Raw genomic sequence first — 23437 nt, 5'->3', positions numbered from 1 at the left:
CTGTCTGACTGTCTCTCCCTGTTTCCAGCTTCAGAAAAATGAAAAAAAAAAAAAAAAAAGAAAACCTCCAGAGGAGGAGAGTTGGGAAAGGAGCCATTGGTGTGAGGGCATTTGATTGAAGGAGTCTAGGCCTGATTGGTTGGAGTTACAAAGCGTGGAGTGGGGGAGGGGTCCAAGGCAGCCAATGAAGACCTCCAGAGGTGATGGGGAGCCACGGGCTGGAGGGCAGGGTTGAGTGGGAAACTTGAGACCTGATTGGCTAGAGTGGGAAGAGGGTATGGGAGAGGGATCCAGGCCTACCCATATAACACGTGAGGACAATGGTGGGCCCGGGCTGTGTGTGGCAAGCAGGAACATTGTGGCCTGGTTGGCTGCAGTTGGGAGTGGGGGGAGGGGCCTAGAACTACCACTGTTGGACCTGAAGAGAAGTGGGAGCAGAGTATGGGCAGTGTGACTGAAGGAGTCAAGGCTTGACTAACTGGAGGTAGGAAGCAGGAGGGGGAGAGGGGTCTAGGCCTGCCACTGTGAGACCTCCCGAAGAAAGGTGGGGGGGGAGCATGGTTTGGGGGGGGGCGGTGGTTGGAGGATTGGAGGTCTGATTGGCGAGAGCCCTGCAGGACGGGCAGGGGAGGTATCCAAGCCAGCCATTGGAAACCTCCAGAGGAGGAAAGGCGGGAAAGTGGTCATGGGTGTGAGGGCATTTGACTGTAGGAGTCTAGGCCTGATTGGTTGGAGTTACAAAGCGTGGTGTGGGGGAGGGGTCCAAGGCAGCCAATGAAGATCTCCAGAGAGGTGGGGGGGGGGCATGGGCTGGAGGGCGGGGTTGAGTGGGAAACTTGAGACCTGATTGGCTAGAGTGGGGAGAGGGTGTGGGTGGGGTCCAGTTCTGCCCATGTAACGGGGAGGACAATGTTGGGCCTAGGCTGGGCGGGTCAAGCAGGAACATCATGGCCTGATTGGCTGCAGTTGGGAGTGGGGGAAGGGGCCTAGAACTGCCACTGTTGGACCTGAAAGGGGAGAGGCAGGAGCAGAGTATGGGCAGTGTGACTGAAGGAGTGAAGGCCTGACTGCCTGGACGTAGGAAGCAGGAGGGGGAGAGGGGTCTAGGTCTGCCAGTGTAAAGCCCATGCGGAGGAGAATCCAGAGTCGGGGCCTGTGCAGGGTGAGGGAGGAGTTAGGCCCGATTGGCTAGAGGCCGGAAGTGAGAGTTGGGGGAGTGTTTCAGGCCTGCAGTTGAAGACCTGAGGAGGTGGAGAGGCCAAAGTGGGAATCATGAAGAGGGTGTGACTGGAGAATTGGAAGTCTGGCTAAAGGCAGAAGCGAGACTGTGTGGAGGAGTCCAGACCTGTAGGTGTAAGACCTCCTGAGGAGGAGAGGTGGGATCATGGGCAGTGTGAGTGGAGCAGTTGAGGCCTGAGTAGTGTAAGACTGGTTGGGCAGAATTCGGGAGTAGGAAGATGGAGGAGTGGAGGGAGTGTGGCCAGATTAGTATAAGACTAGGAAGAGATGGGATAGAAAGATAAGGGGGTGATAAATGGTTAGAGATGTGTGGGGTGTGTGGTGGTCTGGTCTGTGTAAGACAGTGGGAGCAAGAGTAGAGGGGTGGCGGTGTGGGCAATGATAGAAGGTTTGAGGACTGGTAGGTAGACTTTCTTGAAGTGTGAGGCAGGAGTAAGGGCAATGAAGTTGTTGGGAGAGTGGAGGGCCTGTATGGGCGGCTAGGAAATTGGGAGGGAGAAGCACTCGGCCAGAGACTGAGTTGGGGTTAGTGCATGCTAAAAGCTTAAGGTGTGGAGACAAGTTATCTGGTGGCTCATAAATGAACGATCGTCCTTGCACATCTCTACAACACGTGGCGGTTGAGGTGACTTAACATCAGGTGCTTTGTGCTTTCTGATTGGTCCGGATGAGGAGGATTGGCAAGGTGGGAGAGGGGTGTGGTACTCCTTGTCTAGAGTTTTCTCCATCCAGGCAGTCTGCATAAAAGAAATTTACATCTCATTTCACAGAGCAAGGTTTTGACTTTAAATTAGGGTGAAGAAGCTACCCAAAGATAAATGCAGTGTTACTGGTTCTGCCTTCTGGTTTTCTTTTTTTTCTTATTTTCTTTTTCTTTTTCTTTTTATTTTATTTATTCATTTTTAGAGAGGAGAGAGAGAGAGTCAGAGAAGGAGAGAGAGGAGAGACAGATAGAGAGAGAAGGGGGAGGAGCTGGAAGCATATGTGGCTTGACCAGGCAAGCCCAGGGTTTTGAACCGGTGACCTCAGCATTTCCAGGTCGATGGTTTATCCACTGCACCACCACAGGTCAGGCCTGGTTTTCTTTTTTAAAAAAGTATATCTTTGTTTTGACTACAGGTGAGGACATGTCCAAAGAAAAGCATGGCCATTGGAAGGTTCCAGATGCTTGGTGAGATTTGAAAAATTGTATTTTCTCTTAGTTTAGTGCTACACTGTTGGCAAAATGACTTTCTCGAAAATTATGTATTTGTTTTATTTAGAGTCTGCAGAGTGTATAACTTGGTTAGTTATAAAATGAGAATTATAAAAAGTGATCTTAGAATCATAGGAGTCCAGCCTTCTACTTAATACGTAAGCCCTATATATAATATCTCTGTTAGTGGCCAGGAAAGTACAACTCCTTTAGGTAACATGGTGGCACTGTTGAGTGTGTGGAAAGGGTAATTTCTAGAATGTTTTTCATTCTGAAGAAGTTGAAAGCTCTCCTTATGTTAATTCCACCCCATTCATAGTGCTTCCCGCTAGAGGTATGCACTTGTATTTTTTTCTGCCATGACAAGCAGGCGTTTGAGGATAATTATCTTACCTTCTGGAAGTCTTCTCCTGGGAAGTGCCCTGTTTTCCTCCTTCACAGACAAGCATTTAAGTGTATGATATGGGAGAGTGTAGAAACCATAGAACACAGAGCCTGGAAATAGACCCAAATACATGAAAAATTTAGTTCATGATAAAATGATACTTCAAATCACTGGAGAGAAGATAGATTAATCAGCAAATAATTCGAAGATAATTGGCTGACCATTTGGAAAAAAAAAAGAATTAGATTCTTGCCTCACTACTCTTATACCAGAACAAATTGTACATGGATAAAATATTTAAAAATAAAAAATGAAACTATTAAAAATACAGAGAATGTAGATGGATTTTGTTTCTAATTATTTTGGAGTAGAGAAGGTCTTTCTAAGTTTAATACGAAACAAAAGCATAAAAATGACAAATAACATAAAATATTTGTATTATAAAAGGCTATTTTCCTTCATCTACAAAAATTGACATATCAGTAACTTAAAAGAGGTGAAAAAAGAAATGGAAAATGGGTAAAAAGATATAGAAGGGCCTGACCAGGCGGTGGTGCAGTGGATAGAGCGTCGGACTGGGATGTGCAGGACCCAGATTCGAGACCCTGAGGTAGCCAGCTTGAGCGAGGGCTCATCTGGTTTGAGCAAAGGCTCAGCAGCTTGGACCCAAGGTCGCTGGCTCGAGCAAGGGGTTACTCGGTCTGCTGAAGGCCCGCAGTCAAGGCACATATGAGAAAGCAATCAATGAACAACTAAGGTGTCGCAATGAAAAACTGATGATTGATGCTTCTCATCTGTCTCCCTTCCTGTCTGTCTGTTCCTATCTATCCCTCTCTCTGACTCTCTCTCTGTCTCTGTAAAAAAAAAAAAATTTTAAAAATTAAGATATAGAAGGTAGTTCACAGGGAAAAATACAAATGGCCCACTGACATTAAAACTTATTCCACTTTTATATTTAAAGAAATGAAAACTTTTAAATGAGATATGACTTCATGATATCAGATTGGCAAGGATTTTAAAAAACTTGATCATGTGCAGAGTTGGGAAATTTGTAGGGGAACAGGCAATTTCATACAGTTGTGGGGATATAAATTGGTACAACTTATCTGCTATCTGGTGAGCTGAGGGATCCTGGGCCAGAATGTGCTTTGGCCTCAACTTGGGCTGCCACAGGGCAGGAAGAATGAGCGCGAGGGCCCTGGCAAATTGTGAGGCGAAGAAGCAAGAGGCCCTAACATCATGGCCCAGGGCAGGGGTCAGTTGCAGCTTTGAAATCACCCTTTGCTTGCTTCCCAAGAAATGGACTCTAGCATTTGTCTGTTTACCTACTGATCCTGATAATCAGACCCTCCTCAAGCTTTCTCAGAATTCACTTTTATATCTTTAAGTAGAAATTATTTGCCGGAAAACAGGCTTCTCACTGAGAGCTGATAATCTTCAACTGGCATTGATTGTGCAGTAAAGATGGAGTTGCTTCAAATTTTGCTTCACTCCCCTATTGCAATCTTCATTTTATAAGTCTTTAAAAACAGTTTGCATTTCAGAAGCTGTGGTTGGGGCTTCTCTTCGTTTGAGATTTTTGACATTTGGTTGCTTTTGATGTGAGTAGCCTTCCTTTAAAATAACGTCTTATTTTTTTCGGTAGCATTATTATTCCGGACAGTGATGATGAGTCTGAGTCTTGTAAGTAGAGCCCACTCAAAGCAGTGATTTATGTTTTACGGTGTAACTGAACCACATCAGCGTAGATGTGACTGAAATGTGATTTGGGCCCCTGGGTGTGAGCTGCTCCTAGGTCTGTCTTACCTGGGACTCTCCCCTTGCTGCTTAGAGCACAGGAAGCTCCTGGTGCTCCGTTTCTAATTGGTTCCATTTACCTTTTTCATGCTGGGTCTCCTTACTTTTATTTCCTCTCTATCTCATGGGAAATGAAAGAGTCCACCGTAAACTTTAACCAGCCCCAATTTATGGGCTTTGGTTTTAGGGAGTTAAAAACATAGGTCAGCAGATTTTGTCATGCTTTCTGATGTTCTCTTTGTGTGTGTGTGTGTGCGTGTGTGTGTGTGTGTGTGTGTGTTGGTTTTTTTTCTTTTTGTTTTTTACAGGGACAGAGAGTCAGAGAGAGGGACAGATAGGAACAGATAGACAGGAATGGAGAGAGATGAGAAGCATCAATCATCAGTTTTTCGTTGTGACACCTTAGTTGTTCATTGATTGCTTTCTCATATATGCCTTGACTGTGGGCCTTCAGCAGGCCGAGTAACCCCTTGCTCGAGCCAGCAACCTTGGGTCCAAGCTGGTGAGCTTCTGCTCAAACCAGAGGAGCCCACGCTCAAGCTGACGACCTCGGTGTTTCGAACCTGGGTCCTCTGCATCCCAGTCTGACACTTTATCCACTGTGCCACCGCCTGGTCAGGCTGATGTTCTCTTTTTTTTCTCTGATTTAATTTTGGCTGGCAAGAGCAAGCAGAAAGAGAACATGAGGTAATAGGAGAATTAGTGAAATTTGATGTTTTTTAAGAAACAGTGTTCTGGGTAAGAAGATTTAAGAATAGACATCACTTTTCCTCTGTGAACACTATGTTCAGGGTCATAATGGGTGCTTGATCTCACAACCAGGTTCAAAGTATTAGATTCCTTAATTCCATCCCATTATCTGATGTCAGATTCTTCCAGATGTCTCTGTGAACCATCTCCTAACTTCCGGTTTCCACTATGCAGGTCCTGACTCTTGCATTGGTACAAGAGTTTATTCTATTTTAAGTGGCTCTGCTTTAGCCATATCTATCCTCTATTTAAATTGCTTGTCATAGAAAAATTAAGCTGTTTCGCCCAGTAGTAGTTAAAGTCCGGTGTGGTCTGACCCTCTTGTATCTTTTAGCATTATCGACTACTACTCCTGTTAAGGAGCTCTCTGCTCTACCCAGAGGTAGATGAACAGGTGTTTCCCTGCTGCCAAACTGTAGGAGCTGTTAAAATAATTACTGGAATAAATCTGAAATACGGTGCTAGATGACTGGTTTCTACATCAACACCTTAAATTTCTATAGAAATGTGAATTGGTAATCCTTGTCCCACCCTTGCCCACCACCACGCCAAATAGCACTGTCAAGTGGGAAAATTGTCTCGAGCTAGCTCTGATTTATCTCTTTTGATTATTTTTTGCAACATGTGATCCAAAGTTAGCAGTTGAAATGAGCTGAAATTTTAGAACCAAATACTGCATTGTATAAAGCTGTTTATTGGAAATGATCAGTTTTATTATTTACACTTAAGTCCCATTTATTGAAATTTGTTTTACATACAGAAGAATTCACACTTTTTAGATGTACAGTTTGATGGATTTTGACAAAGTTCATATACTGTACCGTATACTGTAGTGTAACCATTATCATGATCAAAGATGCAGGATATTTCTATCACTCTCATTTACATTTTAAATGGTTTATCATAGATCCTTAGTAGTAGTATGGTTTACAATATTATACATAATATAAAGTCCTTATTTGATGAATAAAAAGTATCTTAACTTTTAAATAGTAATATTGGTTTCTTCCTGCCACTACTTGACTAGGTAAAGAAAATCTGTTTTAAGGGGCCTGCCAGGAGAGCCCACAGATCTTGGGTCCGTGTCAGGTGCTTCTCTCTATGGGCTGCTTACTGTAGGAAAGGCAGATTTGGGGAGGAAAGTGAGAACTCAGTTCATGTTGAAAGTAAGGGGCTTATAGGCAGGGCTGCTATTTAACACATTTAATGACCAATAGACTACAGACAGGTATTAGGCTGGCTGCCTGAGTGCTCAGAACAGACACCATCAATCAACAGTTGGGAAGGTTGTTCCTGTGCATGCTGAGTAAAAATCGGCCCCACACACAGGACATCCAGGTAGGAAGTTGGAATTGAGGAGCTAGAAGTCAGAAGCAAAATTGGGCTGGATAGAGTGGATTGGGCTGGCAGATAGATAATGCTCATGCAATCCCAAGGATTTGACTGGATTTGTGTGAAAGGGTTGTGGCTAAACTCTGGGAATGAGTTGAGGGAGAGAAGTGAGTGAGAAGTGGATGGAAAGGTGCAAAAGAGAACCAAAACAGAACAGTATCCTGGAAATCAAGGAAAGAGAATTTTAAGGACGGAATAGTCAACAGGATCGCAAAGGGCCACCGACTTGGCAGCTGAAAAGTAGTTAATATGATGGAAAGGGATTAATGGATTTGTCTCTGTAACAGGTACAGACTAGTCTGCTCTCGTCCTAAAGTACACTATTTGGGAAACACGGAGAGGTGGCAGATTTCAACCTTCTGGAAACTGTGACCCAAATACCAGGACCGTCTGAGAATGAGGACCTCAGCTTTGTGCTCAGCACCAGTACCCTGGGTGGTGCAGGGGTGCTGCTGACGTGGACTTCCATACAGCTGTCTGTCTGGGAGCCTGGAGAAACCCTGCTCTGAGGCCGCCTCCCTCCCTCCCTCTGTGGCCTTCACCCTTTCTCAGGCAGCTGGAGCTCAACATTGATATGGAAAAATGGCGATTAACTAGACATTTTCCGGAATGGTTTCCCTCCTGCATCCGGATGGTTTGAATACACACCCTCTGACAGCCCATTTCACTCTCAGTACTTGACAGGGACCTCCTTTTGAAAGGGTTTAGACAGATGGAAAGATTGAGTAGAAAGATGGAAATTTAGAAATGATGACTGAGCAGCTCCAAAGAAGGGGAACAGAGTTAGTGCAGGAAACAAACCGACACAACACTTCCGAGTGATCCTGTGTGGTGTTGAAAAGGTGGGCTTATGACATGAAAAAAATGTTGCACTCATGCTTCTCTTTGCTGTTGCCCTCTCATCCCTCAGCACCGTGGTGATTATTTTGGACTCTGATGATGAGGACACCCTTGAGGAAAAGCAAGCTAAGGGCTCCAAAATCAGTCGTGAAGGTAAGTGCAGCGCACACTTCGAGAAGCCGCTGGGTGTTCTCTCTCAGTGGGGTTCTCACCCTCCTGGCACTGCGCAGAGAGAAACGAGTTAGGAACAGGGACTGAGGACAAGGAAGGTAGCTCTTCCTTCTCTCTGGGCGCAAGTGACAAAGAGGAGGAAAGAGGAGTAAGAGAGGCACAGGTTCCTGTTTTCTTACTGGTGGACACGTGGGTGGGTGATGATCGACGGCTAGCAGGCAGCGGCTTCTAGAGAAATCCGTGCTTTGTCCATCTAGCTGTTTGTCTTCACCTTTCACGACTCCATTTCTATTTTCTAGAGATTCCTGTTTTTCTCACAACCTGTTCCCCGCAGCGGATCCTTACTTCTTTGGATTCAGAGGCCCTTTTCACTTTGCAGGGCTTGGAGCTTGACTTCCAGCTCAGAGCCTGCTTAGAGGGTATGAAATTTAGGAAGACTAGGAGCTTCTTAAGCAACAGGGATGGTAGTTTATTCATCTTTTGTTTGCTTGGTACAGGTGTAGGGCATGATACATAGGTGGCTAGGTAAAGTACTGGCTACTTCTTAGGTAACTACTCAAGAGCTACCATTTGCTAGTTTCCTAGCTAACCTGGGATATCAGGGCAGAGAAAGGAGAGGTGGCTTTGAACCCTAGTCTCCTTATTTCAGCACCTGTCCACTACTCAAATTGCTTTTCTCTGTCCTTTTCTCTCACTCTGAGTATATGCTCCTGAGCAGGACAGAGGTCAGGTGCTCAAATGCAAAGGGAGCCCCCAGGAAGCTAGCTGTAGAGCAGAGTGTGAGGGACCCAGCCAGAAACCAGTTTACCACCATAGGCCGCCAGGTGCTGACTCCTTGAATCAGTAGATCCAGTCTTTTGAAAGTGGACTTTCAACTCAGGTTGCTCGTACCCGAGATGAACTGGGCGTCAGTTTTAGCCCTGGAGGTGAAGAAGGCTCCAGAGGACTGTCTGTCTGTCTCTGTACTGTTCTCCATGTGCCGTTTCCTTTGTTACTATAATGAATTTTGGTTACTTTACAGAAAAAAAAAGGCCTGAGCAGCTTTTAACACATACTTCCAACCTCACCTGTGACCTTTGTCATTGGGCAGGATACTTTTTTTAAAAAAAATTAAGCAGTGTTTCTACTGTGTTTGTTTTTAAAATTTCAACTGCAGATTGGAAATCTTGAAATTTTCTAGGAAGAATGACTTTTTAGCATAGGAACACCCATTCCTTTCTCTTTCCTTATTGGTATATCTAAAGTTCTTTGATAATTAATTTGAATAATAGATGCATTTCTCAACATACACTCTCCCAAATCTTCAATTTTACGGCATCGTTTTTGTGCCATGGATATATTTTTACATCTGGCCTATGCTCTGGTTGTCATTTTTACATCCAGGATCATAGAAACCTCGAAGTTGAGCTCTGAACAAACTCCAGAGAGCATGTGGGGTTAGACATGCCATCTGTCATTTTCAGGGGAAAGGGACCTTCTACCGAGGGCAGTGACCTCCCAAATGTTCCTAAGGTCTGTCAGTACTGACCGCATGGCTTAACTTCTCACTCTTACATCAGTGATTCAGAGAGCTTTGCACTTGTGGACTAGCTACAAAATTAAATTTCAGTCACAAGCATAGAATTGCCAATTTTCACTGTGTCTGATGATGGAAATATACTCCAACTACTATCTACTGTTGCCACAATTTCATAATGTTAAGAGCACCAAAAATTTAGTGAGGACACAATCTCAAAATAAAGGACAGTCCTTTAAATTACAGAAATTGAACTTTCTTTTTTTTTTATTTTAGAGAGAGAGAGACAAACAGGAAGGGAGAGAGATGAGAAGCATCACCTCATAGTTGCGGCACCTTAGTTGTTCATTGATTACTTTCTCATATGTGCCTTGAGTGGAGGCTAGAGCCGAGACAGTGACCTCTTGCTCAAACCAGAGACTTTGGGCTTCAGGCCAGTGATCTTTGGGCTGAAGCCAGCAACCATGGGGTCATGTTTATGACTCCATGCTCAAGCCAGTGACCCCGCATTCAAGTTGGTGAGCCTGTACTCAAGCTGGCAACCTTGGGGTTTTGATCCTGGGTCCTCCGCGTCTGAGTCCAATACTCTATCCACTGTGCCACCGGCTGGTCAGGCTGAAATAATTGATTCTTAAGTGTGATTCATAATGTCACAGTTCCCTGCTTGTTTAATTTCTGCTCACTAATCTGAAGTTGAGTGTCTCAGGGTTGGGGGTGGGGGTGGGAGGAGTCTGCTTATATGCGATTGTGCCTCTTGAATTTCAGATAAGATTCAGAAAGTGATACCTGATACTGGTAAGAAGCCTATGACCCAGGAATTTCCAATAATTATCAGTGATGATGAGAGTAATTCAGAGAGTTCTGTAGTAACTAAAAAGGGAAAGATTTTGCCAATTAAAAAGCAGATGGAACAGTTTTCTACACTCCAGTGCAAGTCATCTGGGCATAGTGATGAAAATATCTGCCAGCCACCAAATGATCCTGACAAAGAGCTGGTACCTGTGGTGGGGCATCCAAGAAAGAAGAAATGTGCAACTGAAGATCCAGGTAAGCCAGTCACACCAAGTATCCTTGTGCCCCCGAAAGTGCCTAGCCCGCCCAGTGTGCCGGCCGTGCCTGCCTTGCCCTTTCTCCCGGATATGTCTGTCTCGTTGGGTCAGCCTTTCCTGCCTACCAACCCCGTGCTGTTTCAGCAGCTGCCTGGTGGCTAAGGGAGGCCGCCACCCCACTGATGAGGATCTCTGGGAATGGAGGAGGAACGCCTAAAGCGTTCATGTTCTGTCGCCCTGCAGTGCTTTCTCCCTGAGCTCTCTGTCCTAAGGACATCCCGTTTTTCTTAGACCACAGCCCAATTGTTGCTTCCGTTAGGAAGCTGTAAGTCAGAGTTGCTCCTCCCTCCTGGGTTCCCATGCTTGTTACTCCCCACCTGTACTAAAGCACCCACATCTGAATCTGTCTCCCCAGTAGACAGTGAGCCTTTTGGTTGGAGGACAGTTACTCATTTTTCAGTCTCTCCTAGGGTGTAGCTTGGTTTTTGGCACATAAAAAAATGCTTAATAAATCTTTTAAGTAAATGAGTGAATGACACTACTGATACAGAAGTCTGGCTAGAGCCACTGGCAGTATGAATGCTAGACAGAGGTAGGAAGATCTGGCCTTCATATAGGGTGAAGGTGATTTCTAGAGCATGAACACGTTCCTCCAAGCAAGTGTGTGAGATATGCCAGGCCGCTCCTTATACTGCTCACACCTCAGTTGCCCTCAGTCCAACCTTGACACACACATTGTAGGTCCTGTGACCTCATTGTAGGTCTTGGTGCCTGTGACAGAGCCCTACCCACTTACTCTGTTGGCTCTGAGTCACAGCCGTAAATTATTTCATGCTGACTGATGGAGCAGTGTGCAGCCTTCAGACGGACAGTGTCATGTGTAGATGTTGCTCTGGACTTGGCTGTGGGGGCTTCTCCTGGGTTTCTGCCAGTTGCTTGATGGTACCACTTTTCAGGGTACAAACTTGTTATCTTTTCAGTTGTGACAGAATTCAAGGAGTTGAATTCTTCAAAGAAACCCAGGCCTTCAAAGAAGAAACCCAGGGTAGTGAGATCTAAACAGTGTGACACTGGGTACGTACTGCTTACGTTCAACGAACCAGGAATCAACCGCATGATTGTCAGATTTTAAGAAGCACACTGGGCATGTGTGGGGGGACTCGAGAGGGTGGAGTAGCCTGGTGGGGGAGGGGGACAAAGTTTCTATCCCTGAATTGAGAAGGCATGAGCAGGAGGAGGTGGAGGCTGTGGCTGCTCCTTGCTGTTGCCCTCCTCCCTCTGTCCCAGCAGAGCTGGGCATGGGCATTCTGCAAAGACCCGGCAGTTTCCCAGGCAACGGGAGCCCTTTTACCTCCACAGCATCTCTGGCCTCAGGTTTCCTTTGGTCTTTAACTCAGATTAAAGAATGATGTGTAACCAAACAAGAGACTTTTTTTCAGCCTCATGGTCACCAGTTTGCACAAAGCCAGAGCAAACATAGTGGAAATGGCGAGAGGGGAGAACTGACAAGTTGTTCCAACGCACTGAGCCAGAGGGAGGGCGATCAAGACTGCCCTTCCAGTTTTTGCTGTGCTTTGGATGAACTCAGTTCATCTTCCTACTTATATATATTCTTTATATTCTTGCAAATTTTTCAAGCTTTATTAAATATTAGGGTGAAATAGCTTGCTTAGAATTCTTTTATTTTTATTAAGCTATATATAATTGATGTGGAAACTAATAGGCCATTTAGGCCAAAACCATGCTAATCGTTAAAGGAAACAAATAATTAATATATTTTCTCACTTAGATTCCAGGAACTTCTCACTTTTTTCCTTAATAATATGCAGTGAGCACAATTTTCTTTGTTTTTACTTGTATTCAGGAATAAGATGTACTTACATCTGAATTATCTTATAAGCGAAGGAATATACTTGTAGGATTGTATGTTTACTTTTGGCCCGTATTTGGGGGCCATAAATGCATTTTGCAGGAAGAATGATGTGTCAGGCACTGGGTAACAGAGCCACTTGGGCCTGAGGCTCTGTTTCTGCACTTCTCGCTGGGTGAGGTAGCTGACAGTTGTTTGGGTTGTTCACTGTTAGATGGTTCCCCTTTCAGCAAAATTTCTTCTATGGATTCCTACATATGTGTTTAAGCTGCTTTGCCTATAGGAACTTGTGTTTTGGGTTGCTCCCGGTTTGCTTTGCTACAGAGTGTGATAAAAGAAGAAAGGAGCTGCCCTTTGTCATTGTCTTCGGCATCATGCAAAGGAGGCTAGCCTGTTTGGACTCCTCACTGTTGCCTTAGTACTTCTTGTTTCCGTCTGTAGGCTTCCTGTTGTGCTTAGCATTGCTCCTGTGGAGGCTGCTTGCTGGCCATTGTGTCTGATGTACCCATTTGGGGTCTTGTTGACTCCTCTGATGTGGAGATGCTCAAACTGCAATAGAATGGCACAGACACTGAGGTGAAGGGATGTTAAGCCACAAGGCCTGCTTGATGTGAACACAAACACATGCAGGGTCACATTCTCCACTGAGGTCTACAGATGGTTTAGGTCTTCATCTGCCACCTTTTCTGATGCAGATTTTCTTTCAAAACTAAGTACAGGCAGTCCCCGGGTTATGAACAAGATAGGTTTGTAGGTTTGTTCTTAAGTTGAATTTGTATGTAAGTTGGAACAGGTACATTTACCTGTTAAAAGCTACTTAGATGGATGTCTGCCTTAATATAATATTTATATTTTACCTTTCTGTGCATATAAAAACTTACACATTTTCAAACCTACAGAACCTAACCTATCTCATTCGTAATCAGGAGACTTCCTGTAATTTGAGGCAGAAATGTTAATCATATCATGCTTTGGGATGAAGCACGTTACTTAACCTCTGTTTATCTGCTCTGGTACCTTTTTCCTTTTCCTGCCTCAGCCACCTCACATAGGGTTTACTTTGGGACTTAAGGGTTAATGAGTTTTCTGTTAAGTCAGAAACTCACTTCCCTGTATTTGCTTCTGTTTTATCTTTTCAGCTCTGTGGGCTCTTTTCCATCTCTTTAGACTTGTGGATTGTCCCAGCCAAGATAAAAACACCTTAGTCTCAATAAATAATTATTACAAGTGTTAGTCCTTTATGTGCTCAACACTATTCTTTGTGCATTTGAGTTAGGCCTTGAAAGATGGGGCAGCAACAGGGGTCTAATGGAAAGACCATGAAATTTGGGTCACAAGACTCAGTGTCTCTGTGAACTTTGGGTAAGTCGCAACCTTTGAGTTTCAGTTTTCTTATGTGCAAAGTGGAATCATAAGACTGGTAATAGTTTCTTTGGAGGGTGTTTGTGAGGATTAGCTATGATAATTCAAAACGAAGTTCTTGGCAAATGATGAAGGGCTACACAGACAGTTGCTCTCAGGGGAGATGTGGTTATTGTAGGCCATGGGCAAATAGGTTGTACCGAGGTGTGAATAAACTGTGCGAAAGCACAGTCTCTATCCAGGGAGTGTTTGAGTCGCCCACTTTGGCCAGAGTGGGAATAGCAGCTGGAAATGGAAGTCAAGACTAGCTTGACCTGGGCCTTGAATGCCAAGCCAAGAAATGAGTGGGACATAACTGGAACATGGTCTAGAAAAATTAATCTGGAGGTATGTTTGTGGGTTACCTTAGAAGAAAAAGGGCCTGGAGGCAAGGAACACAGAGGAATGCTGTCACATCGCTGCATAAAGGGGAGGACAGGAATGTGATCTAGTGGTGACAGTAGGTGGAAGGAAGAGGCAGGATGGAGGAGGTGGGGGGGAAGGAAATAGCGGTCTGTCTCTGTGCCTAACTGGACATAGGGTAAGGGACAAATGAATTAAGAAATGTCTTTGAGCCTGACCGGGCGGTGGTACAGTGGATAGAGCGTTGGACTGGGATGCGGAAGACCCAGGTTCAAGACCCCAAGGTCGCCGGCTTGAGCCCAAGGTCACTCACTCGAGCAAGAGATCACTCAGTCTGCTGTAGCCCCCCCCCCCCCCGTCAAGGCACATATGAGAAAGCAATCAATGAACAACTAAGGTGCCACAACGAAGAACTGATGCTTCTCACCTCTCTCTCTTCCTGTCTGTCTGTCCCTATCTGACTGTCTATCTGTCACAAAAAAAAAGAAATGTCTTTGAGGTTTTCAGCCTGTTATAACAGAAGTTGTTATAACAGCTTGAGCTGGAGACCTTCTCATATCAGTCAGTTGGAAATATGCATCACATAATTAATTGTAAACTCAGAACTAGATGTCAGGAGAGAGGTTGAGACTGAAGATATAGGTGTGTGGGATCACTCCTGTTGAGGTTGAAACCGTGGGTTTCACATCTGATAATTTGCAAGAAGTGAAGAAAAAAGGCTCTGAATGGACCTTGGAAAATGCTCTCATATAAGGAGCTGGGAGTAGGAGGGCCCAGCAAGTTTTCCAAGTCTCTTTTGCCTATATGTATACATTTCTTCTATTTATTTGTTTAGCTATACAGGACTCAGTAGAATTTTCTTTTGCAGGAATTCTGTCTGCAATATACCAGGATGCTTCCTGCAAAATATTGAAAAGTTAAAGGAGTATTCGGGAAGGAATTTCAAGAAGAACAAGGATGAACTGGTTCAAAAATTATACACCCTGATTAATGAATCTGTCTTTGATAAAAAGGTAGAATCAATGAAGAAGCACTTATTGAGTTACTGCTATATGCTTGGCACTCTTGGGTGCTGTGAGGTGTGCAGATGTGCTAACGGTATATTTCCTGTCCTTGAGAAGTGTCAGTTTAGATGGGGAGATGAGACATGCTTATGTTAAAAAAAAAAAATAGAGCCCTGGCCGGTTGGCTCAGCGGTAGAGCGTCGGCCTAGCGTGCGGAGGACCCGGGTTCGATTCCCGGCCAGGGCACACAGGAGAAGCGCCCATTTGCTTCTCCACCCCTCCGCCGCACTTTCCTCTCTGTCTCTCTCTTCCCCTCCCGCAGCCAAGGCTCCATTGGAGCAAAGATGGCCCGGGCGCTGGGGATGGCTCCTTGGCCTCTGCCCCAGGCGCTAGAGTGGCTCTGGTCGCAATATGGCGACACCCAGGATGGGCAGAGCATCGCCCCCTGGTGGGCAGAGCGTCGCCCCCTGGTGGGCGTGCCGGGTGGATCCCGGTCGGGCGCATGCGGGAGTCTGTCTGACTGTCTCTCCCCGTTTCCAGCTTCAGAAAAATGAAAGAAAAATAAATAGAGAATATTTGTGGATGATAAAATATGGTACATGCTATAGAAACATTGACCTGGAACCTGTGTACTCTTATTGATCAATGTCACCCAGTTAAATGTAATTTTCTAAGTAAAACTTAAAATATATGGTCCAGGCTGTTACTACCACAGAAGATCAGCAGAGGGAGAAATCACTGACAACTTGAGTGGTGAGGAAATAGGATTGCCTGCAGGAAGTGAGACTTGTTCTGGTTCTTGAAGGATGAGAAGTGGAGAAGCAAAAAGTGATGTGGGAGAGGGCATGTATTGAGGCTTGACTATCTGGAAGAGAGGGTGTATGTTGAAGAATATTGTGATTTTGGGCAGGTGCCTTTGGGCAAGCTCTCTTTGCTTCAGTTTCTCATCTGTTAAATGGGGATAATCATAGTGCCTTCTACTTCATAGAATTACTGTTTGGCCTAGTTAAATTAATACACCTGAAGTGCCTAGAACAGAACAGGACTAGTGGCATAGTCAGCAAAACATGTCATATATATATATATATATATATATATATATATATATATATATTTATAATTATTATTGTTATTATTATTATTATTTTGGTTAGCATCGGGCCAGGTAATGGAGGGCCTTAGGAATCAGGTTGGAAGAGCTTAAATTGAAATCAGTAGGCAGCACTGCCCAGGAACGGGATATGAAGTTGCTGCTGAAAGAACTAATCTGTCAGAAGCAGGGGCACGAACCAGATCGCAGAGAATTTGGAGGCTGAGAGACAAGGCCCATTGGTCATTAGGTTTTTTGAACTTCGTTTTCTCTGCAGGGAAAGTGCTGTTGTCTATAGGTTCCCTATTCTTTGGTGCCCTTCCTGATGTCAGCTGAGATGACTGATTAGCGGAACTTTTAAGTTCTGAGTTGCGTTTTCAGTTGGGCCTCAGCACTCATACACACGTCACACTGCCTCAGTTGGCTGGTCCTTCTCTGCTGTCCCCGACTTTTCTAATCTGCTTAGAACTGCTTTCTGATGCATTGCTTGTTCGTCCTCAGCTTCCAGAGAAACTAGACATCCGTTGGAATAACAAGATGCTGGGAACCGCTGGCTTGTGCAGCTCTGGCTTTCTCCATTACCCGCTGGAGCGCTACACTAAGATTCAGCTTTCTGTGAAAGTCTGCGACTCCGCAGGTGATGGGAGGAGCGTGACAGCTTTGCCACTGAGAGGACATTGTTACCGGATGTCTCCCCATCCCTCTGAGTCCCACTCGTCCAACTTTCTCTGCAGCTCCCTGTTGCTAGCAGCGGCCTCCTCATTCTCCCAGTAACAGGTTCAGGGTCCCCTAAATCTAGCCAATCACCAAATCTTTATAATGACTATCATTATTCCTTCTCCACCTTTGCCTCTGCCCAAATATGGGCCCTCGTGCCCTCTCTCTTCTCCCTGCTGCATTCAGTCTCAGTCTCGTCCACACTACATTGCCTTCCTGCTGAGAAACCCGGGGCTTGCCAGTGCCTGGGGCTGGCTCTCAAGGCCGCCAAAGCCCACCCCCCAGTCTCCCGCCTTGGCCAGTCTTGGCTTCTACTGCTCCACCAGTAGCCTGTGCTCCAATGAAGCTGACTCCCCACTTGCTTTCAGAATGGACCACATGCTTTCCTGGCCTTGACATTTGCTCACATTTTGCACACCTAAAATGGCTTTTCTAATTTTGCAAATCAAGTCAGTTGTTAAGAGCCCAGCTCAGGTCCCAGTTTCTCTGTGGCATTTCTGAGCAAATCCTGTGGCCATGGTGATCACTCTGCACCCTGTCTGTGCACTTAGGTTCCTGGAGCGTGGAAACCAGGTCTTGGCCAGATGTATTTCTGGCAGTATCCCACAAAAAGATGAGCAGGTTGGGCCTGCTCCAAAAAGACTCACTCACTCAGGACTCTCTGTCATTTACCATATTTGGTTGAAGTGGGTAGAAATTGTACTTTCCAAATCCTGGGAAGATAACACGCACGCCTGCCTGCATATGCTTATACAAGATGGCTTTCTGTCTGCTGGGGTTGAGAGTCCAGGGGTAGTTGGGTAGTGACCAGAAGGGAATTGGTTTAAATACTCATGGTTTTTTTTTATTCCCCTTTCCAGACCGAATCCGTGATACCTTGATCCATGAATTATGCCACGCAGCCTCCTGGCTGTTCCATGGCATGCATAATTCTCATGGTGATATATGGCAATATTATGCCAGAAAATGTAATATGGTGCACCCAGAGCTGCCCTTGGTCACCCGTTACCATAACTACAAGATTAACTACAAGATTTATTATGAGTGTTCTACGTGCAAAACCAGGTAAGACCCTTCTCCTCAGACTTTTTCCCGTTATGTTTTTACTATGGCCCCCAAGTGACTCTTCAGTGATTTTATTAATTACATTAAGGCTGTCTGACTTGAGTAAAACCTCTCTACTCATTTCCATGTGCTTTTTTCTCCGATCTCTCCTACTCTGAGCCGGCCTGGCCACTGCTGCTGCTTGGAGCCCCACTCTCTGAGAACCCCCAGAAAAACCTGGCTTTGGACCCAAGGCCAGCGGTTCAGAGAAGAGGCCGAGTTTCAGCGACTGATTCTTTACTATGTAGTATCTCTTTGCTTTTTAGGATAGGCCGTTACACCAGATCATTGAACACCGATCTCTATGGCTGTCCCGAATGCAGGGGAAGGCTGGTCCTGATGCCGTTGACTCGGAAAGATGGAACACCAAGAAAGCCCCACGTGAGACCATTCGCTAGATATGTGCAGCAGAATTACAGAGTGGTTAGACAGCAGACAGCAGGCAAAGACCATGGAGATGTGATGAGAAACCTTAGTAACAATTATTTCATCTGTAAAGCAAAGCAACAGCTTTGAGGTTGTCTAGGAGGTTATGTGTAAGATGAATTCTCTGCTGTTAAAGAAGTTTTAGGAAAAATATCTTTGTTTCTACAAAGTGATGAATATTAGAATTTAAATTCTTTTTATAAAATTTCATATTGTTACTGTTGATTGTTCTTTAAGAGTTTTATAGCTCAGCGCTTTGTACCCTTGACAGTACTTTGGGCCTTGAAGCCCTTGAAGTACCCTTGAAGCCTTTTGGGCCCACCTTGTACCTTACTTATACTTCATAGTTTTAACATGTAGAACAAAATGCAAAAGCAAATACATTCTTAAGAGTGGCCAATTGAGAGAATGAGAATAATGCTGGAAAGGGCAGATGTTTTAAAGGCAGCATGTCAAAACGAGGGCAATTGGCAAATAAAACCTGTTACACCTTCCTGGAAATAAAAATGTGTTTTATTAATTCACTGTCTCTTGCCATTGAACCAATGGAATTGTTTTTGAAACAAAAATAAAGTGTTTTCTGCAATTCACTTGTTTACACAGTCTGTTCATTGACAACTTGGCCGAGAGCGGAACAGCCCAGGATCTGCGGCATTGAAGCTCTCCCGGGTGTTCTGGGATGAGCATCCTCCGTTCTGGGTTCCTCTCTGATTCTTGTGATTGCTCCCAAGTATTTTGGCAGCTGCCCCACCTCTGGGAGCTATCTGGGATGTAGATGGAGTCAACATTACAGTTGTTCCCTATTGCTGCTATGACAAATTACCAGAAGCTTAGTGACACACACGTATGATCTTATAACTCTGTCAGAAGTGTGGCACAGACATCACTGGGCTGTAATCTGGGCGTGGGCGGGGCCGCGTCCCATTTCCCTATCTTTTCCAGCTTCTAGAGGCTGCTGCAGTCCCTGGTGTGTGGCCTCTTCCTCCATTGTGAAAGCCAGCAGCGCCTGTTTCTGACTCTCTCCTTAGGCCTCCCTCTTTTACTTTTAAGGACCCGTGTGATGACATTGGGACCACCTGGATGATCCAAGTAAAGCTTATTTTAAAGTCAAATGATTAACAGCCACAGTTCCCTTTGCCACGGAAGGTAACATATTCCAGAGTTCTGGGGATGAGAGTGTGGACATCTCTGGGGACTCACTCAGCTTGCCACATGTGTCTACTAGTCTGGCATCATTGCTGCATGGGTTCTGTCATTTTCCTTCCTTGCATACTTGCTTCATTTTGCAGGTGCTTCGTTTTCTTTTAGCGACCGGAAATGGAAGCCTAACCAGCAGTCTAGATGGGATTGTGTGTGTATACAGGGTGCTAGGAGCTTCCCCTGCTATATCCTTGGGTCCCTCCTCTCAAGTCTCAACTGCAGCCCTATCTGCTGGACCTCAGTAAAGGACCCACTGGCCTGTGAAACTGGATCATGGCACATGGGTGACTTATTTACAGTGTCAGTGACAATACAGTGTGGTTCTGCCTCTACAAAGGGAGGGTCCGGGCATAAGCCTTAATTCAGTGACCCTGCCACCTGCCCTTCTGTGGAGCTCTGGTCATTTCTTCCACTCACTTCCGCCCTAGCTGTAGCCATGGGAAAATGCTCCTCACAGCCCACCTATGCCTCCAGGTGGCCTTTGAGCCAACGACTGTCAGCTAGTCGTCTTGTTGCTTTCCTTTCATCCTATGGCCATTTTCCTCGTAAAAGCGTGCATCACCTGACAGCCTTCTAACTGCCATCACCTGAGCGCAAACTTTCAGTCTCATTTTCAACCCTTCCCCTACCCGAATCTTTAACTCTAGCCAGTTGAGACCCCGTATAAATTTCTCCAATAAACACTGTTGTTTTCAGCCTTCCAAGCATTGCTTCTGCCCTCCCTTCTGCCTGGAAATACCATCTTTCTTTCTCTTTGCCCTTGGAAATACTACTTGCCCTTTAAGGTCTGCTCGTTTCTGTTTTCAGGGAGCCTTCTCAAACGCTCCAGCCATAGTGCTGTGTGTGCTATGTGTTTGCTTCGTGGCCTAGACTGCTTGGTATTGTTTCTCCTTACCACATCTTCCCTGCTGGCCTGAACCTCTGGAGAGCAGGGACCACGTGTTACTTATGTCTGAAGGCCCCTTCCCCTAAGTATGCCTACAGTTCTGGGCCGGCCAGTGGACTGCTTACCTTGCGTTTATGGACCTAGCTGCTTCCCTGGGAGTGACAGAAGAGCTCACATTGAGAGGAGGGCAGAGAGGAAGCCAGACATAACATGAACAGAAGCAGCATTGATTGGCAGTCCCAGAGACAGTCAGGGAGAGGCCGGAAGTGCGTCCCAAAGCCTGGGCACGGCTGGCTGGAATGATGCACTCCACCACACCTTAGTTCTGATTATCTTGTTTATTGAAAAGTTTTAAGCAGAATTTTAGACATAAAAATGAGCAAATACAGGAGTCTTCAGGACCATAGCCAGTTACTGCTTCCACCATGCTGCTTGCCTCATGCTCCTTACATATATGGGAAAGGCCAGAGGTCTAATTACTGAATTAAAGAGGTGGGGCTCTGGGAAGCCAGGGGAAGAAGGGGCTGAAGGCAGCCAGCTCCGAATCTGCAGGATGGGGCCTGGCAACCAAGGAGCAGCCATGGTGAAGTCTCTGGGATGAGGAGGAAGTCCCTGGGGTGTGTGTCTGGGGAGACAGGCCCTGGGAAGAGGAGGGGCAGCCTGGGATGTAGGGGTGTCAGGCTGCAAGGCCAAAGGGTCACCCCAGCCCAGCCTTACAAGCCTGAGTAGGAGGCCTCTGTGGTCTCAGACCAGGACGAATCCCGGCGGGAAGACGGTGGCTGCCGCTGGTGCCCACTCTGGCCAGGGCAGCCCAGGCGCAGAAGTAGCATCCACATCCGCTCTCGGAACTTGACGCCCACGAAGGCATAGAGCAGCGGGTTGAGGCAGCAGTGCATGTAGCCCAGGCCCGAGGTGACAGACTTGGCTATATCCACGTGGTTTTCTCGGCTACAGTTGCGGGCCAGAGCCCCCATGTTCATGAGGGTGTCCACCAGCACCACCAGGTGGTAGGGGGTCCAGCAGAGGGCGAAGGCCACCACCACCACCACCACCAGCCGCATGGCTCGCAGCCGCCGCTTGCCCCTGGAGACGAGCAGCACCGCCAGGATGCGGGCATAGCAGTAGGCCATGACTGTCAGGGGCAGCACGAAACCAGCCACCAGCTGCAGGAGGTGCAGAGCCGTGCGGCCCACCTGCGGGAAGTTGTACTGGCAGTGGGTGGTGGCATTGAGGCGTGCGTCCTCATGGGCCGTCAGGAAGATGAAGTCAGGGAGGGCCAAGAGTAGACAGAACCCCCAGACAACTACACAAGTGAGGGCCACACGGGTCGGGGGCCCCCGGCGGTAGAGCTGGGTGGCATGCACTATGCTCAGGTAGCGGTCAAAGCTGATGCAGGCCAGCAGGAGGGCCCCTGCATAGAAGTTGATGTTGAACAGGGCACCTGCCACTTTGCAGAGCCCAGAGCCGAAGACCCACTGCATTGCGGCGTCCACGGCCCAGAGGGGGAGGGTTAGCACCAGCAGCGCATCCGCCATGGCCAGGTGGAGCAGGAAGGTGTCCGTGCTGCCCAGGGCCGCTCTCTGGCTCAGCAGCACGGCTGCCACAGCGCCATTGCCCAGCAGCCCCAGCACGAAGAGGAGGATGTAGAGGGCTGGCAGGAAGGCCCGGTCAAAGTTCAGGCTGAAGTCTTGTGGGCAGGGTGGGGAGTCGCAGCAAGAGTCACTCTCGTTTTCTCCTCCATAGTCAAAGGTAGAGTTAAAGTTTTCCAGATAAGAGCTTAGGAACTCTAGGCGCTCATTCGTCTATGGAGGGAGGGAGGGGAACAGACCCTGTAAACAGACTCCCAAGATTTAGTCTGAGGAGCCTGTCTCAGAGCAGCCACTGTAGGGCCGGCCCCAGGCCTGGGCCACACCCTGTAATTATGTCCACCTTTCTTCTGAGGCCACGCCTCCTGTACTCCATCTGCCCACCCTTCTGGCACCAGGATGCGACTTTCCCGCCCAAAGGCGGATTCTCACCCACCCTCCTCGGCCATCCCTTTATTCCAGGGCTGTGGGCTAGAGGAAAACTTGCCTCTAGTGCCAAGAGCCTTCTTTCAAGGCTTGCTGTTTTCAGTGTCCCGGACACGCCTCGTTCTACCACCTTCCTCCCCACCTCACCGTCCCCTCTCCCAGTCACTGGCCCCTCTCAGCCCTTGTCTGGGGACCCCAACTTCCTGCCCCCATGGGGCTCCTGTACAAATCAGTGTGTGCGCTGCCCCCACCTTGCAAGCTTTCTGCTCTTTCCCTCCCTCCCTTACACCTGAGGTTTGCCACTGACTGGGGCTCCTCCACAAAGCTTTAGTAGAAGTAGTCCTTCCTCCCTTTCTCCCACAAACCAGTCCGGAGCTGCCTGCCCCCCAGTGTCAATTCAGTCCAAGACAGAAGAGCCAAAGGTCCAAGTCAGAGCCAAGGAGAGTCTTGGAGTCTGTTAGAGGTGAGCCTCTACCTCCTGCATTTTGCAGATGAGGAACCAATCACAGAGGGGAAGTGACTTGCAAGTGGTCATTCACACAAGTCAATGGCCAAGGTGTGTTTTCAATTCCCTGTCCAGTACCCCTTCTACACAACCATAGCATTCTCTGCCTACTCACCCAACCCTCCGGCGGGTGCTGGCTCATGGGCCTGCCCTGACGTTCCCCTGGCCTAGAGTCTGGGGTCTCCACACTGAGAGTGGTTGGGCCTGGCTGGGCAGCAGCACTTACCTCAGAGAGCATGGCTTGGCTGGTGCTCCTGCTGCCGGCGTGTGCTGCCTGCCCCTCTGCTTTGGTGCTTGTGGTTGGGAACCTGTACTACACAGAGGAAGTGAGGGTTTCATGCGGTTCTCAACAGCTGCCTCTTCCATGGGGTTATCTACGCCAGACCTCCCTGGGCCCAATGCCGTGGAGTTCTTATCCCAGCCGTCCCCCGGGGTCAGGGCAGCTGGTCAGAAGGAGCTGACCACAGGCCCAGAGCCAGAAAGTCTGAGGCCTGCGGAAGGGCAGAGGCAGGTCAGGGCCTGAGG

General features: G+C 47.0%; 2 protein-coding genes across 2 annotated transcripts; one reads left to right on the top strand and one right to left on the bottom strand.

The window, feature by feature from the left end:
* Positions 1 to 10180: 10180 nt before the first annotated feature.
* GCNA (germ cell nuclear acidic peptidase) lies at positions 10181 to 17888 on the top strand. Its single transcript, XM_066357203.1, has 4 exons — positions 10181 to 10332; positions 11324 to 11408; positions 14837 to 14981; positions 17640 to 17888. Exons 1-4 carry the CDS (start codon positions 10191 to 10193, stop codon positions 17658 to 17660), a joined length of 393 nt encoding a protein of 130 aa, XP_066213300.1. The 5' UTR covers positions 10181 to 10190; the 3' UTR covers positions 17661 to 17888.
* Positions 17889 to 20745: 2857 nt separating this feature from the next.
* CXCR3 (C-X-C motif chemokine receptor 3) lies at positions 20746 to 23191 on the bottom strand. The gene is made up of 2 exons (XM_066356678.1): positions 23139 to 23191; positions 20746 to 22197 (listed from the first exon to the last, which is right to left on the bottom strand). Exons 1-2 carry the CDS (start codon positions 23148 to 23150, stop codon positions 21109 to 21111), a joined length of 1101 nt encoding a protein of 366 aa, XP_066212775.1. The 5' UTR covers positions 23151 to 23191; the 3' UTR covers positions 20746 to 21108.
* Positions 23192 to 23437: the final 246 nt, after the last annotated feature.

Source organism: Saccopteryx leptura, chromosome X, assembly GCF_036850995.1.
Source record: "Saccopteryx leptura isolate mSacLep1 chromosome X, mSacLep1_pri_phased_curated, whole genome shotgun sequence".
Classification (NCBI taxonomy): Eukaryota; Metazoa; Chordata; class Mammalia; order Chiroptera; family Emballonuridae; genus Saccopteryx; species Saccopteryx leptura.
The sequence above is the reverse complement of the archived record's forward strand: the minus strand, read 5'-3'. Positions and strand labels throughout refer to the sequence as shown.

Bases quoted from the DNA above. Each gene is read 5' to 3' on its own strand.
- GCNA (XM_066357203.1), top strand. From the start codon at position 10,191: ATGGAACAGTTTTCTACACTCCAGTGCAAGTCATCTGGGCATAGTGAT. The intron at 10,333-11,323 runs GTAAGCCAGTCA...CAGTTGTGACAG, and splicing joins ATGTGCAACTGAAGATCCAG to AATTCAAGGAGTTGAATTCT. The intron at 11,409-14,836 runs GTACGTACTGCT...TTTCTTTTGCAG, and splicing joins TCTAAACAGTGTGACACTGG to GAATTCTGTCTGCAATATAC.